Below are 19,007 nucleotides of genomic sequence, written 5' to 3'. Positions count from 1 at the left end.
TTTCTCTGATTTCATTGCATATGTAAAATTACGATCGCAAAGGTTACAAATTTGTATAATTTGAATAAAACATAATCAGTATTGTATAGAGATGCCGCATTTTAAACTGTGCCATGTTTGAAATATGTTTCAGTTTCAACATTAGTTAGTTTCTAAATAAAATACTTGTACTGATGTTCTGATTCTGTGTTTTTATTGACTATCTTTCAAACATATAGTACGTATATGGTAATGCAATACTTTTCTTTTTTATCAATGCAAAACAAACACAGAGCTTACTTAATCTTATTTTTAATTATACCCCCACAAACAAAGTTAGCGTAACTAAAAAAAGGTTTCCGGGGCAATTTAAATTTGGGGTTTGGAAAAGAGATCTGTTTAATTTAAACTTGGGATTAACAACCTGTATGAAGGGCCTGGGTTGGTATTTGGGATTTGAACCCCCTGGGTTAAAAGTCAAAATCAACCCCCTTTCTAAAAAATTTATAAAATTTAAAGGTTTTTCCGGGCAATAGCCAAAAGTTAAAAAGAAAATTGACCCCCCGGGGAATTTCCAAAAGCAAAACCAATCCGGCTCTCCATATTAAAACTTGCTTTAAAACAAAAATGTGTTAAGTATTTTCATTGCTTTAAATCTAATACTTTTTTATCCGGAAAAAATGTTTTTTTTTTTTTACGACGAAACCCTTTATCTTGGGGTTTCCAAAAGGGGAAACCAACCAAAGGGTTTTTCCAAAATTGGTAGCTAGGGTACATCATTTATCATCACCAGTGAAAGAACCAATTTACAGACAGTTATAATAATATTCTTTTTTTTCATTTCATTTTAGATTATCAGAAGAAAACGTAAAAGTTAAGGGCCCACTTATGAAAAATGTAAAATAGTTGATGCTTACAACATGGTAAAAGACGGTAGCGCATCCACACGCAAGGCGGCAAAGACGTTTAACATACCGTACAGTACACTTAATGATAAAGTACATCAAAGGGTACCTTTGGAATCAAGAATGGGACCAATGCCAACTTTCAGTTTGGTTGAGGAACATAAACTTTCTTCTCATTTGAATAATTTAGCTTACGTCGGCTACGGATATACAAAGTCTGAAATTACTCGACATGCGTCTGATTATGCCATATCTCTGGGTAAAAGGGCGGCAGATAAACCTTTTTCCACAAGGTGGTATAGATCTTACCAAAAACGTCACCCGGAATCAGAACTTGTGGTTCCTTTTCTTCTGCCAAATCAAAAGATATTGTGCACCAGTGAAGAGAAAATCTCAAATTATTATGAACAATTGAATTGTATCTTATTTGAGTACCATGGTGCTCCTCAACGTATTTTTATTATGGACGAAATGGATCTTAAGTTCGAAATAAATTATAAATATGATACTTTAACTGTTATAGGGGCAGGGAATGCATCAGGAGAGAAAATTCCACCTTATTTTGTCATGGTTGAAGGTTTTGATGAGGAAGAGGACAATACATTTATAAGGAAATCTCAGCTAGTGACAAAAGGATTTAGAAACTATTTAAGTGATCATTTTTTAAATCATGTTCAAATGAAGGAAAATGAAAACATAATTGTGTTGTACGATGGACATAAGAGTCATTTATCTGTCGATCTAATTGAATGGGCAAAAGAACAAAATGTTGTTTTGTTTGTTTTGCCACCGCAAGAATCATGCATTGTTAAAACAAGAAATGGAGGTGTATTTGAAGCTGTAGTATCAAGCTATGAAGTTGAGTATAAAAAACTGATTAATAAGAAACATAAATTTAATTCAAATTTAGATGTTGTAGCTGTTGCTAAGAAAATTTATGACAAAGTGGTTAACCCTGTCGCACTCCGATCTTGGTTAGAAAATGCTGGGGTATACCCTTCACGCGATGCAAGAACTGTACTTGAAATTTTAGAAAGTCTAAATGCGACCTCTTAACCCATTTAAGATGGTTACAGCGAACTATTGATTGAGTTATGGTCAGTTGTTTGTTCATGTGGTCATTTTATTGTTAGAGTATATGAATTCATAAATTTTGCGTGTTATGTAATATATAATGATGTTATGTCTATTCACAGCTTTTGTGGTATTGTTCATAATTTTTTAGAATTGTTTTTTAAAATACCTTTCACGCCATAATATGTATTTGAATGATTGACATCAATGCCGATAGAAAGTATTGGAATGATGCATAATGTCGATTCTTGTCATTTAAGTATATTGGCTATGCATTTATTAGCTGATATTAATTTCATATAGTCACGAAACGTTTATATCAAAAAATTCGTTTTGGCTTTCTCATATATTTTTGTTTGAATGAATGAATGTTAGTTTGTTTCTTTTTTGATATGACTAAATTTACTGATTTGTACATTCTGAATGGATCTACATGTATTAACATATTACGTTTTCCGTATTTTTACTTTGTTTTGTCTCACTTCGTTCTTCTAATTCAAGCAAACACACATGGTCTTTAGAGTTGTGCCATGTTTGAAATATGTTTCAGTTTCAACATAAGTTAGTTTCTAAATAAAAAACTTAAACTGATGTTATGATTCTGTGTTTTATTGACTATCTTTCAAACATACAAGTACGTATATGGTGATGGAATACTTTTCTTTTTATCAATGCAAAACGCAAAGCTTATTATCCCCCGCCGAACAGGCGGCAGGGGATATAGAAATAGTCTCCGACCTTCCGTCCGTCCGTCCTTCCGTCCGACATTTTTGTGCGGAGCATATCTCAAAAAGTATTTGAGGTGGATAGACCTTCATTGAGGAGGAGTGCAGTGCACAAGAATGATAACTTTACTATGCATAATTTTTGAGTAATTACCCTAAAGCTTTGTTATTTTTTGAAATTATTTTTTGTCCAGAGCATAACTCAAAAGGCCTTTGAGGTATCAACATGAAACTTCATAGGTGCATAGATCTCACTCAGGAGGTGTGCAGTGCACAAGAATGATAACTCTACCTTTCATAATTTTTGAGTTATCGCCCTTTGTTATTTTTCATACTTAATTTTTCACCTGAGTGGAGCATTACTTAAAAAGTGTTTGAGATGTCAACATGAAATGTCATAGGTAAATAGATCTTATTGAGGAGGAATGCTGTGCACAAGAATGATAACTCTTTGCTATATAATTTTTGAGTTATGTACCTTTGTTTCTTTTCATACTTTTTTGTCCGGCACTTATCTCAAAAAGTATTTGAGGTATCAACTTGAAACTTCATAGGAGGAGGAGGATGGATCTCATTGAGGAGGAGTGCAGTGCACAAGAATGATAACTCTATCCTGCATAATTTTTGAGTAATTGCCCTTTGTTATTTTTCAAAATTAATTTTTGTCGAGAGCATAACTCAAAAAGCTTATGAGATATCAACATGAAACTTTATGGGTGCATAGATCTCACTCAGGAGATGTGCAGTGCACAAGAATGATAACTCTACCTTTCATAAATTTTGAGTAATTGCCCTTTGTTATTTTTCATACTTAATTTTTCACCTGAGTGGAGCATAACTCAAAAGTGTTTGAAATGTCAACATGAAATGTCATAGGTGGATAGATCTTATTGAGGAGGAATGCTTCGCGCAAGAATGATAACTCTTTGCTATATAACTTTTGAGTTACAGCCCTTTGTTCTTTTTCATACTATTTTGTCCGGAGCTTATCTCAAAAAGTATTTGAAGTATTAACTTGAAACTTCATAGGTAGATAGATTTTACTGAGGAGGGGTGCAGCACACAAGAATGATAACTTTCCCTGCATTATTTTTCAGTTATTGCCCTTTGTTATTTTCAGTCATCAATATTGACATAGGTTTCAAATCTGTAATCACTTCAGCCGTCAGTTTTTATTACCAAAATACTTCTTAAAATGGAATTATTCTGCTCTACTACATAAACATTCTTCCAATGAGCAAACACATTCGGCGGGGGATGGCCATGTTGACATGGCTCTTGTTTAATCTTACTTTTGATTTTAACCCCACTGATAATTTTCGAGAAGTTATGATTGTTGCACATAGTATTCTTGAGGAAAAAGATCTAAAAATAACTAACACAACTGCTTCCGAGCTTAAGTAACCCTTGAAAAATAGTAAGGATTTTCCGTTGCTCTCCCGCATTCATCCAACCTTCTTGAAACTCTTTGATTGATGATAAAACATCCGAGAGTTCAGGGTAGCTAAAATATCACCCATTGATTATAAATTTACCATTTGACTTCTACAAAGGAGATCAAACATCCATACTGATGTAACGTGTAGGCCTACTTTACATTGGTTAATTTAAAGCATTTTTGAAAATGTAACTCTATATACATGTACATCCCATATGGCATATATTACATGTATATCAAATAAAATAGATCTGTTTCTCCGTAACAGTCGACTACCCTCTCCTGCTCTATACTCTTACATTTAATAATGATAACAATTAATAAAAGCATTTATAAATATAAACATCTTTATATGTTCCACTAAATAAAGCTAGGCTTTATATTTATGCCCATGTGCCTTTGTAGTTTTATTTCTGTCGAAAATTAGGAAGGAAATTCACAACACAGTTTTGGATTAAACATGTCTGGCATAAGAGCATGCCAGAGGGATTTATTTGGTTAGATTTTTTTCTTTCGTTTTTTTCTAAACAAACAGACGTTTTCTTTAAATATGTATATTATTTTTTATTTCCTATGTTGGTAAGGTAATCTCCGTCTAGTGTTAAGCACCTTTCCCGTCGTGTATACAAGTCAGCTGTGTATACTTCTGGGATATTAAACATAGAATGACGAGGGCATAAGAAATAAACGATAGTGCATGATTATAAAAGATTACTTACATGTGAATAAGTTATTATTAATAACAGCTAAAATGGCCGCCGCACATGCGCATTGCTTGACAGTGCGGTACATAAATGTCGCGTTGAAAAACAGCTAAAAACTATAATCAGAATTAAATTTAAAACCGATATTTGAAATGCAATTACTGGCCCAATTTAAGTTTAAAGCATTGAAATGCTTATCATTTTAAAGTCATTTTGCACGACAAAATAAATTATTACGAAAAAACGGCGAGAGTGAACGAATGATAAGGAAATTTTTATACACTTAGTTGGTACAGACTTATAACAAATGAGAAAAATATATTTCCGTTCCACTCATGTAAGAATACGTCAGTGTAGTCCCTTTATGCAACTATGTTAACATTAATATGTCATAGTTTTCATTCGGTTGAAAATTGAAAGTGAAAACTTGTAATCCCTCGCAATAAGTAACAGCTAATAACCCCTATCCTTGTTTTTTTTTATTTTATTTTATTTATTTATTTTTTTTTTTTTTTTTTTTTTTTGTATTGGCTTGTATATTGGCTTGTATATTTCATGTACGTAGGTCTCAATAGCGTTCACACAAATTATGCATTTTGGCTCAAAACGGCTGGTACCGGTAAAAATTTTATACGTTGACTTGTGAAGAAAGCTTGATCATTTCTCAGAAATTACAATGTCCACAGCTCTGATGTTTGTTGTGTAGAATGATTTTGTCGTACTCTGAAAAAGTTACTTAATTCATGCCCGTTGGGTAAAAAAGCAACACATTGAATGTGCACTTCTATTACAATTTTGTATGAGGTCTTGGTACTTGACATTTGATGATCACATTAGCTTCAGTTTTAACAAACGGAACAGTACGTGAGACACTTTAAATATCAAAATTTGAACTTTTTGATAATTGTTTTAATTCAATTTATTTCTGTTTGTCAAAATATGAAATGTTAATTATCAATGCACTGTTCCAACATAAAACTATCTTTATTAAAAATGTAAGTTCACTGAATTCTTCATTGGTATATTATATTGTAATTTTGAAATGTTCACGTCCGAAAAAAATAGCTACATGCATCTAAGTCATGCACTTCTTCTCACATCGTTCTCGGGAAGGGAAGACGTTTTCACCTAACCGGAAGTACGGCCCTGTACAATCTTTAAACCGGAAACATGCTTGATTTTCCGCATTGTAAGTCCAGAGATCAAATACTTCGAAACAGAACGGCTGTTCTTCAACAGGCTTTAGGCATTCTGAAATGTAAAGAAGAACTTGGAAAACGATTCAGTTAATCAGGTAAAAAATATTTAGACATATTTTAATAAGGACATCAGTCATTATTATTTCTAGCGAGTTTTTTCTTAAGTAAGATACCAAGGACATAAAATACTAAATTTATTGAACTCGTTGAATAAAATAATATTTTGCTCGCCAAACTCGTAATATGATTTATTCAACTCGTTCAAAAAATTTAGTATTAAACCTATCCTCCATATTTACATTTGCTATATAAATTTATCTAATTTCGGATCATACACTAGTATATTACAATTACCAGCAACATCCATATATAATTCTTTCCTGTTTTGTTGTCATGTCTGATACTTTATACTATCAATATTACTATTCATTGTATTACATACTTTCCATTAAACACCAATTCACTTAAATATTATCAAAAAACCAAACATGTGTCTTTCCAAAAAAATAAAATATTATTTGATATTTAATTTGAAATATTATTTAATTGATAAGAAAAATTAAAAACAAACCTGGGTCCATAGACAAACTTGTAGGCACACATTTCACTATCAGAATCACTGTCATCGCAAAGCTCAACATTTTAGTTCAACAGCCGATTTTATTCTGACCTAATAGTACAATATGGTCACAGGTTGATAAAAACAACAACATATTATACCGTATGCCTTGAAGATACGTGAAACAGTTGACATTGTCATGGAAACATATTTTATGACTATACATGTATTTGGCATTCATATGTTGTGAATGCTAGAGTATAGGCTATGAATTGCAACTCAGCAATTAATTCTTTTCCGAAGATTGTCGGAAATTTAGAGCCAGCGGCAGGGCTTTAGGTGAGTAAAAAAGCAGAAAAGAATTACAGTCGGGAAAATATATGATTGCTTACACAGAAGTATTAGCTTAGACAAAATGAAATTGTTATAAAATGTCCCAGGTATAAATATTCAATATTTTAATAACAATTTAAAAGGTTTATAAAAAAAATCACAAAATTTACTTAATGTTTTATCACTATTAAACAACTATCCGTAAGGGTTACATCAGCCCTTTTTGACACGCTATAGGTACATGTAGCTTAAGGAAGTCTATTAAATGCTATGTTAAGGTAGTCTATTAAAACACTTTATGAATGCACATATTTACTTATTTGAATAAAATTCACCAAAATTATTACACATCTGCGGACATGCTGAATTCAATGTGAACATTTTAAGAGCCATATAACCATGCATAGTCATGTTTGAGCTGTTAAGATAATAACTTGATCACTTAGATGATTTACTTAAACATTAAACCGATAACAAAAATGTTGTTCATATTTATATAGATTATAGAACTTATGAAGGGCCACTACTGTCACGCAGAAACGTAAAGAAAACGGAAACTTTATAACGAATTGTCATTCACTGAGTAGTAGAAATTATAATATTTCATCTTTTGCTACGCGAAAAATTTGTTAGCTTTCTATAGCATTTTTGTAAGCGAACCCTACACCAGCTGGGCGCAATCATTAAAGTCTTTGCAAACAGCCAACTAGCAGTAGTTATTAAATATTAAGACCTATTTTCCTCTATATTTCAGAAAAATACAAAAAACTGAAAGGCAATGCAACACTTAATCGCGCGACATTTTTTAAATCATAGCATACCAAGGATAAAATATTTTTGCTTAGAGATTTAAAGATATGATATCATCTTTTAAATAGGTCATATTATAACTTTAAAAATAAATTAACGTCAATACAATATAATTGTTTAACGGACATGTATACATTTGTATACATTTTAGATTTGAATTTTGTAGTTTCTTTTCATTAGTGATGTATGTCTTTTTCTGACATGCTACTTTTCGACATTGCATCCCACCTTATGAGTAATGAATTACTTTAAAGTGAAATTAATTGCAATTGCTTGTAAGTTACTGAGTTTTGTAAAGAGTATAACACATGATTACATTTGTATATAAAAAACAAAGCGTCCGTGATCATACATGAAATAGCATTAAAACAATACATTATGTATTCATTGGTTTACCTAATGTTTTTTAACAACTGCTTTTTACATGTGCGGCACTTATCATTGATTCATAAATGAATTTTTAGTTTTGCGAGATATACATGAGAACGTTTAACTAAAAATGGGAATTTAAATGTTATACATGTATAAATGGAAACCTTAATGAACTGTACGTGTAACGTTGATGGATGTTCATCCAGGGATTGGCTTAATGCAGCACCGTGTCCACCCCCTTTCTTTTACGACAATATCGTAGAATATGCAATAAACATCGGTTTTTGCAAACAGGAAGTTTGCGAATTAGCCAAGAGGTGTTTGAAAAGATTTCCAACGAATGCATCATCAAGTGTTATACAGAGAGCTTGTTCACCTTTGTCATCATCAACGACGTCACCTTTGCCATCATCAACGACGTCACCTTTGCCATCATCAACGACATCTATTTTCAACATCTGTAAGCTCTTTCGACGCAGCTAGTTGCTACTACGTCATCTTCCGCAGATAGCCCCCATTTTCTGGTGGTGCTGTTGATCGTTGTCGTTGTTGTTGTACCACTGATTGTCGCCTGGTGAGTAGCATTTACATGTGCGGCCATGCTTTTAAATTTTAGATATCAAGTCATTATTATTATCATTATTAATTAGGCTTAATTTTTCAAAACAATTTAAAGAAACAGAGATGGTTTGTGGCCACAACCATGTTTTTGCCGGAATGATTGAAAAACAGACTACACAATGTGATGTGATTATTTATATAGTGTAATTTCCCCATGCACGGATCCAGGTGAATGGAGAGGGCAGGGGCTAGAGTTCAGTTCCCTCCCTTCCCAATCCCTCGATTTTCCTATTATACATAAAATGTTATATATCATCAAGGTCTGGTTATAAACTTACGGTCCCCCCCATTATGCATGAAATATAATATCATATCACGTTTTGTTGTTGTTGAGTTTTGTTTTTGTAAATATCATGTAATCATGTAAGAAATTAACTGATGACTCCCTCAACTCCCCACCTCTTGAAATCACTAGTAAAATTACAAACCCCCTCTGGAATATCACCCCTTCTAACCAGTGGCTCTTTCACATTTGTTGATCTGTTTAAATGAAAGCCCTCGACACCTCCGTTGTAGAGCCCTCGACCAAAAAATCTTAAAATGGTAAACAAAGTTTCTGAAAATTATTCGTTTCTGAAAATTTACATGTTTTTTTTTTATTTTGAAATTTGGTAAAATTTATAGCAACGACAATTTAGGATATTTTCTATCGAAACTGCATCCAAAATGATGAGAAAAATGTTCTACGTGGCATAGCATTCTTCGATTTTTGAAAACCAGCATTTTTTTTAAAACAAATAGTTTTAGAAACTGTGTTACCTTTTCCAGCTTTTTATTAGTAGAGGGTCTTACAAATGAAGTGCCGAGGGCTCTCGTTTAAACAGATCACCATAAATCAACCGAATCTTCAGACATAATTATAAAAATGTTATCTTGTTAGTAATATTACTTTATTTCTTTTCAATTTCAATTTCACTAACCAATTTCAATTTATTTACAAAATGCACAAGTCCCACAATAGCGGGAAACATCAGCAGTATACATACATAAACATATACAAATACATAATGGAAAACGGCTATATTACATTAAAATTTTTTAGGATAATAGTAATATATAGTTACAATTTGGTGAGAAAAAATATATATTATAGTAAAATATTTAGTATGACTAATGGATCAAATAGAATGTTTACACCTTTCATAATAACCTGAACAAAACGAAACGAAAGCCTATCGAAAAAAAAACAAACACGAAAGATATCCAGGTTATAAATAGGTTCTAACAATTTAACATTCATTTCAGTATCAATTGTTTGTAATGAAACAGAAAGTTTCATATTTGAATCTTAGATTTGCTTGAGAGAAAAATAAAATGTGCGAAATGTACTTATAGCATAAAGATTGTAATTTAATACTTAATGTAAAAGTGTGAAATTATATATATTATACATATAGCCGAGATGACATAGTATTTCAAATATCTTAAGATATTATACTTTTCAAATTTCAACAAAGGTGATTGATTACATGTTGCATAATTTCAACCTTTTTATGAAAGATAGAGAGAGACTTATATTAAGTACGTATAACAAAGAGACAAATTTTCTTTTAAATAATTCAAATGCCAAATAAATAAATATATTTATATGCTTTAGTCAATATATAATTCTTAATTTTGTATATTTAACAATATAAACTTAACTCTTTCATGATACACAAGAAAATGAAAATAATGCAATATATTTGCAGCATAAAGAGCATTTTTTGTCAGTAATGTCATTTCAGAAGAATAGTAAATATTCTAAATTTTCTAAAAAATGTAGTATTTTAATGTTTCACAATGTGACATATAAGTTTTAGTGAACCTTTCATAAAACATCCTATGTGAACTATGTGAATAAAAATTACAGAATATACTGTTTTAAACAGAAATCATTAATATCTAATACATAAACATGGTATATTAGTATGTTGACATATTTCATCTACCAATACCTTAATCTACAGTGTACATAACATAGACAATATATGTAACATAGAGAATAATCAAGAAAAAACAAAATATTGCATAATTTTATTACAACAGATACTTAAATTTTCTAATTTCTTCATATTTCTACAGTTTAATAGTTCTATGAATTTAAACATACTTGGTCTTTGTCGGTAAAAATTATCTATATATTTTCTTCTTTCGTTTTCAAATATTGGACATTTAAAAATGTAATGAAATTCATCTCCTATATCTCTACAAAGAGTGCATTTACGATCGTTTATGGGTATGTTTTGCCAACGTCCCGTTTCAATTGGAAGTCGATGGTTCCTTGTTAAAAACATAAAAAATTTCCTAGCAAAATACAGAGGTAATGTGTCTATGTAAGCGCTTCTACAAAAGTTTTCTTTTATATATTTATACAAATTTGAGTCTGACGTATTGTTAATTTCAGCTCTCCAGCTTTGAATATAGATATCTTTTAACTTTTGAAAGTTTGCTTTAATAAGCCATTTACTACTGCTAAAACATTGAGCATACCATATTCCAGAAAAACCTGTCTCACATGAATATTGTTTTAACATTTTCTATCCAGAGTGACTTAACTAAATAATTATTTTGTAGTTCCCTTAAAAACAAATATACAACTTTGATGGTAGTTTCGCTGTTTCATTACTATTTATATTATCAATAAGTCTTGTCCAGTATGATACAACCCTATTTTTAATATGAATTTTTAAAGGAAAAATGCCTGTCTCTCCGTACACCATATAAGACGGTGTAGACTTTTCTAAATTAAAAATATATTTGTAAAACTTCAGTTGAACTTTTTCCAAAACAGAAACAATCGCTAAATCCCCAAATTCACTTCCATATAATAAAATTGGTTTGATTGTCTTTTCAAATAGCTTCAATTTGTAAATCAAACGGTAAAGCTAACAATTTAATTTTCTTAACAATGCAAACATAGCTTTATTTGCTTGTTCTGCAATTGCAATTTTAGATTTAATAAAAAGAGCCACTTTTATTAAAGTATATACCTAAATATTTATATATTCATTTACAACTTCAAGAACGTTTTCTCCTATTGTAAACACTTTACAACTTTTTAGGACGGCCTTTACTGTAAATCATTAATTTTTGTTTTGTTTACATTAATGTTTAATTTCCATTGATCGCAGTATTCTTTGAATTTATTTAAAGCAATTTGAAGATCTTCTTCATTATCACTGAATATGACGGTGTCGTCAGCGTAAAGTAAAATAAAAAGTTTCAAATAAACCCGCACCCCTTCAACAAAAGCTTCTCTAGAAACTCCATTTACACCACTACTATTAAGATAGCTTTCAAGGTCATTTCAAGAAAACTGAGAATAAAAAAGGAGACATGTTTTCCCCTTGACGTACCCGAACAAGACAGTCCGAAAAAAAGGCGTACATCCTTCTAGAAGTTACAACTCGCGATTTAATGTTATTATAAAGACTTTTAATGACATTAAAACATTTTCCATTTATATTATTTTGTCTCAATTTTTGCCATAATCCAACCCTCCACACGGAATCAAAGGCCTGTTTAAAATCAACGAAAACAACAATAAAGTTTTTCCTATTGGATTGTAAACAATATCGATTAGACATTTTAGAATAAAAATATTATCAAACAGGTAGAAAGTTTTTTTCTAAACCCTGCTTGTGTTTCATGTATAAGATGTAAAGCGTGCTATCATGCAAATTTTATTCAACCTTTGATTTATTATATACATGTGAAGAGTTTTCCCAAGCAACTTAAAAGTGATATTGGACGTAATTTTCAGGTAATTTAACCATTCCCTTTATTTTTATATATAGGTTTAATATTGTCCTATAGTCCAGCTCTCAGGAATAACACCTTTATCAAAAATAATATTAAAAAGTTTTTTTATAAATTTTTAACATCAAGCCGATAGAATTTTTCATATGCTGGTTAAGAATTTGATCCACCCCTGGTGACTTATTTGTGACTCATTCTCCATGTTTTGTTAATGCAGCCCAAAGATGTAGTTTTATCATTGTATGACACTTTGCTACTAAATAATGTTAACTTTGATGATTACGTGATGTTTAATTATATTTGAATGTATGTATTTTGTGACCATGTGCATTTTGTACACGTCTTATATGAATAAACTATCTATTTATGACGGCCGGTGTAAGGAAAAACAATGCCATGTGTGATTAAATGGTCAGTGAATGACCTTATTTATTTTAAACATAATGAATTATATACAACATATATCATTAAAGGAATAAGAATGGATGGATTGATGTCTATCTAATATAAATATTCATCATTTAAAAAGAGGAACCATGACAGTTTTCCTATTGAAATCAACCCTATAGAGAGAGAAAATTCTGTTAAAGACACTATTCACTTGAGAAATAAGTTCATGGGCGCCGCATTTTGGCGTTCTGTCAGTTCCGCGCAGACAACGAGGACCGGATTGTGACGTGTTATACCCACTCCGTGTATAGAGGTGTCACGCTGGTACAACTGAAATATATTTGTGAAGACCTATTAATTTATTTCGTAACATTATATATTAATTTATGGAAAACATCATATGGAACTGAATTGCTTTAATTAATTAATTGAAGACGCCGCGACATTAATTATCATTTGTTCGATATTCCAGCTTGCTGATGATCCCACTACATGATTTAAGCAATGACTGCTTTATTTTCAAAGATAAACCATAAATTTACTTTTACACGATTTTCCGCCATTGACGCTAAAAATGAGAAAGGAGCAGGAAAATCGGCAGCCAGACTTATATCGTATGAAAACAAAACTGTCCGTAAAGTTGTTTAGGCACCCAGTCAAAACTGGTACCATCAGCAACAGGTTGCCCATTCCCCTATAATTACGCATATTCTCGGGTTTATCCAGTTCCCTAAAGCTTTTTTCCACGTTATCTACTTACCAAATTCCTTTCCCCGACAGATACGCATTTCTACTACGCTGTAAATTTAATCCAATAAAACAAAAAATCATAAATCTACTTAAATATTTAAAATGATATTGGTAACTGAAAAAATGTGTTGCTATTATATGAAGTGCTGTAATTTACTACAGTATAATTTGACAGGTGTGGAACCGAATTTCCCCCTTAGGTCATTCAGTTCACTGATGAAGCGTAAAAAAATAGATGTCTATTTCGTCTTAGAATATTTGACAAGGGTGATTCAACCAATCAGGGCACATTTGTGCATGATCAAAAGGTCTGTCGGCACAGAAGCATACAAGGAGCAATAAAATCGTCAGTACACAGTGTGACCAGGAGCATTTGGGTGCAAATTAGGAACAATTACAAGAATGGACAATGCGCAGTAGTTAGACACAAGTAGTAAGCAAACCAGCAATTGTGTGAATAATTATGCAAATTAGATTTTTTGAGCAGCCAATTTAAATGATTTTGCCTGCAGTTAATATTAGGCTACGATTACGATGTCGCAGCATCATACGTTGAAAGACATATTCACAATTTACTTTTCAAAAGAGTTGCTTATATTTTTGATATGTGTACATCAATTATAACATATGTTCACACCTTTAAATTTGAAAGTCAGAATCAAACTGCAAAAAATTAATTATATGTACTATTAAGAACACGTTTTAGTTGGGTTTTTTTAAATAATGGAAGTGGCTAGCGTACGGGCCCGTACGGCTGGCCAAAAGTTTTAGCCGTACGTGAGTCACGTACAACTAGCAAGGACACGCTGTATTGGCTAGCCGTACGGCACTTCTCAAAATTTTATGGGAAGTCGAAAATGCATATGTTATTTTATGACTTTAAGCCAGGATTTTAACCAAGAAACAGCATTAATTGTCTTTGGATGTTAACTTTTTAGAGCATTAATCGCCTTGATCGCTATATAATATATATCGATTCTTTGTCATCGCAAGATGTCGAGAAAAATAGCCTTGCTTGCATTTACACCAATTGAAATAGTTTACAAATTTTTTGATAATAATCCTTTTTTGTTCAATTAAGTTCAATTTTCGAAACCTTTTATATGAAAAAAAAAAAAACAACAACAAACACTGGAAATGACTGTTGTTAGGGCTCTTGATAATTGCGACAATTACCGACGGTACTGTATCAAGGAAAGTTTGCATGTTCCGTGAAAGGCATTCTAAAAATTCTATTGTCAGTCCCTGAATAGGTTTTAATTAAGGCTAATTAATTGATTGACTGTGCTTTTATGTTCGATATTTATCTACTGTTTTGAAAATTATATAATTATTTTTGCATTTCACGTTTTTTTTTCATTCAATGTTCTTTTTATTTATTTAATTCCACTCCGATCATTTTTTATTCGATCCATGTGCTTAAAAATTAACAAAAATGATTTAATAACTCATGACAAATAAAACAACAAATGATAAGCATGAAAATCAACAATTTTATAACGTTCGACTTTCCATATTAATTTTTGAAAATTGCCTGTACGGCTAGACAATACAGTGCGTCCTGGCTAGTCGTTCGTGACTCACGTACGGCTAGAACTTTTGGCTAGCCGTACGTTTCTTTATCTTATTATTATTTTTTAATTTTTTTTTTGTTATTGTTACGTATTTTGAACTATAAAAAATCTCCTTTACACCTCTGTGAAAAATTAAATTGTCTGATCAATATTTATCTATATTAATATTTCCTTACGTGTTCAACTAGATATTATTCATGAATTCTAAAGATGTGGGGAAATGACATCACGCGCACCTGTTTTTATACGGCCAATACACAAACATGGCCGCGCTTACCGATTTGTAGAAATTGGTGATTTAGCGATTTAAATTTTGTTATCATTCGTTTAATATTATTATTTGGTGGCAGAAAATTTGCAGACTTATTATTCAAAGTATTCTTTTTCTGAAATCATGTTTTTATTCTAACCTTGTCTTTCCCTTTAACACACATACAGAATTTTAGACATAGATAACTAAATACATGTACATCAAACATATTCGTGTAAGTTGATATATAAACAATTTTGTGAATATCGTTTTAAAATGCAAAATTTTCTTTGTTTAGAGTGTCCGGCCGCAATCGTAACTGGTTTAAACCGGTTCTCGGAGCGGCGCGCTGATAAGAGTTAACGATTTTCATTGGCCGAAATTCTTTAAGGGATATTAACGATTTTCATTGGCCGACAGTCTTTAATGGTCTAGCACCCGTTATCCCGTTCCTTTCACCTGCTTACATAAAAATCGCTATGCAAAACATAGCTTAGATCTATCTATCTATCATAAAATGAAAATGCCACTGTTTTGTAGGGGTGAATATGGATAAATCCATGTCAAACTTTTGTGATGTGACCTTTTTTTGGTGAAAGCCCTTTAACCGCGCCAGTTTCCTATAGCTAATCCCTTTTGATATAATAAATATCGTGGTGGTTTCCGTATTTTTCTATTTTACTTCAGTGTATTTGTCAGAAGAAGGCGCAAAATGATCCGTAAAAACCAAGAGGTATTCAAGTCTTTATCATGTTTAGATACGACACACTTAAATATACATTAACCTTCTTGTATCAATTTTTTTATTCAACAAATCTACACGTTAAATATACGGACAATAAAATCCGAAATACATTTATATCAGTGTACATGTATTTAAATGTTAACGACAACCATATGATGCAATTGAAGTTTTTGTCAAAAAATCACTCATTACTCAAAAGAGTAAAAATGAAGAAGAATAAGATTTTTTAATAAAATTTATAACATGTGATGAATATATTATACATACATGTACATGAATTGATAATACAAAATATGACATAATTTGCTGAACGAACGAAAGACGCTATCGACATATACTTTGATAGCAAATGACAATTGAAAGCTAAGTGCTGGTAAGGCGTTAAAACAGGAACGAAAAAAAAAACACATTTCCTTGATTATCTGCTGTTTAAGATGGCTGTTAATATTTAATCTTTCAAATTTCTAAAGTGAATTTGCCTTGCTTTGAATCTTGAAATTTTAGAGAGATTTCTATATTCGACTACCAGCAGCATAAAACAAGACTGCACGAAAGTATTTAAATTGCCATCCGTTTCAATCGGACAGAATACAGCTTTCTTTAAAGAGTATCCTTTAAAACGAAGGCTGTTCCCTTAAGCAACAAAGCGCAATAGGAAGGATGCGCATGCGTTAGTGTAAAGATGTGGAAGAAGGAACAGTTAATACATCCTGTGAAATTTTATTGAATACTAAGGAATAGACCCGACGAAAAAATCGGGATAAATATACAGACTGTCATTCCCAGAAGTTTGGTTTCATCGATTCTAATGTAGAAACTACCACTTGAACCGACGATTTATGTGATTTCCTTTTTTTTCTTGCCATCCATGTTTAGAATCGGACAGAAATAGTCCATCAAATACAGCTTTCTTTTAAGGGCATCCGTGTAAAAGATGGTAGTTCCCCTTGGCAAACTCACTATACAAATATAGATTTAATATTAACAACCATCTTAAACAAAAAGGATGCGTTCTCACTGAGTTGACGTTATTTGTTGTTGTTGTTGTTGTTGTTGTTGTCACATGAGCAAGTGTAGACAATCAAAGAGTCGGTTAAGGAGCATTTGTATCACCGTAGTACTTTCGGCATTTATTGTAGCAGTTCCTATAAATAAAACATATATAAACATATGCTGTCTCGCCGGAAGGTTTACTTTATTTTATTTTTTTTGTTCATTTAAGATTAATGTAAATATGGAAGTTGAATTGTCAGAATGATATATTTGTAAATGACCAAAGGCAAATAACTTTGAAGTTGATTAATGTAACAGGGAAATATCCCTCCTTGGAAATGAATAAAAATTGTTTGAAATAGTTTCATGAGAGTCAATAAACAAAACTAAAATTTTAAATGTCCACCACATTGTGGCCAATAAATATATTAAACAATGAGTTAGAACCCCTTGGATTCAAACTTTTAAATACCCAGTCTTGTCCACTAAGGTTTACTTTATATTTTGTTTAGGATGTAGAAATGTCGCAGCATAACAATACAAGTGAAGGCAGTAAACGCACAAATTCCACCTACGATGTTGATGATGGTGAAACAATAGAATTAAGGAGTGGTAGTGAACATGCTCCTGACCATGATGATGGTGATGATGTAAAGAAATAAAATGCGATGACGTTAGTGTAAGGATTGGTGGTGGTGATGGTTGTGGAAAAATTAATGATGACGGTCATGTATAAAGAAAATATTGGTGAGGAACGTAATGGCTTGAATGTAGAAAACAATAATGGTTTTGAGGATATTATTTATGGTAATGGTGAAGAGTGGTTGTGACGGTGTAGTGTATGTAAATATGAATAGTTGCGCTGATGAAGAAATAATGGTTACTTTGAAGAATAGAAAGATAGAGAACAAAATGTTGAAAAGTAAATGCTGTTTGTTGTTGTTGTAACCATGGTGGCAATTAAAAAAACTATTAAAATAATATGGTGGGAACTGTAAATTATGAATTAAAAAAAAAATAGAGGGATAGATGCATATAGTATTTATGATGAAGATGGTGGTAATGGAAATTTATTCAAGAATGGCAAAACAGTATTTCGTCTCTTCCAAAATTAGAGGTCATTGTAATTATAAAAATATTTTTGAATTAAAAAAAAATCTCGATATCATTTTAAACTATATTATTAGAAATGCTTTAACAAAAATACGACTTTGCTCTCATGATCTTGAGGATGGAACTGGTACATGTAGATATAAAACAATGTTGATAGAAACAATAGAAATTGTAAAATATGTTGTCAAAATTTAATTGAAAATGAATATCATTTCGTTTTATGTTGTCCAATATACAGAGATATGAGATCAAAATATCGAGGCCATTGAATTCTTTTGGTCAACTGTACAAAAGTAAATAATTTAATGTCTTCAAAAAAATGGAAAAACCATATTAAATCTTGCAAAATTCATATCGAATACGTTATCTTTACGTACAGATACTATTGACTTATAATGTCTACTGTTCTAAATATTATTAATGTAAATATATTAATGTTTGTATTTATATCACATGTATTGTCTTTGCCATAATGATATATTTGTAAATAGCCAAATGCAAATGTTTTGCTGACTGCCAATAAACTTTGAAGTTGATTAATATTACAGGGAAATATCCCTCCTTTGAAATAAATAAAAATTATTGACAATAACAAACACTTTGAAATAGTTTGCTTCATGAGAGACAATAAACAAAACTATAACCACAAACATTGGTAATTTTAAATTTTTAGCACATTGTGGCTAATAAATATGTACAATGAGCTAGAAACCCTTTGATACAAACTTTTAA

At 31.3% G+C, this 19,007-nt stretch overlaps 1 protein-coding gene across 1 annotated transcript; it reads left to right on the top strand.

The window, feature by feature from the left end:
* Positions 1–862: 862 nt before the first annotated feature.
* LOC132735559 (uncharacterized) lies at positions 863–2,479 on the top strand (the record flags this gene model as incomplete). Its single annotated transcript, XM_060722515.1, is given in 1 exon segment — positions 863–2,479. A coding segment is annotated over 1 exon segment (1,078 nt), but the record flags the coding sequence as incomplete, so codon positions are not given.
* Positions 2,480–19,007: the final 16,528 nt, after the last annotated feature.

Source organism: Ruditapes philippinarum, unplaced genomic scaffold (genome assembly GCF_026571515.1).
Source record: "Ruditapes philippinarum isolate M1 unplaced genomic scaffold, ASM2657151v2 ctg760_1_1_1_1, whole genome shotgun sequence".
NCBI lineage: Eukaryota > Metazoa > Mollusca > Bivalvia > Venerida > Veneridae > Ruditapes > Ruditapes philippinarum.
Note: the sequence above shows the minus strand (reverse complement) of the source record. Positions and strands in the feature narration are given on the sequence as shown.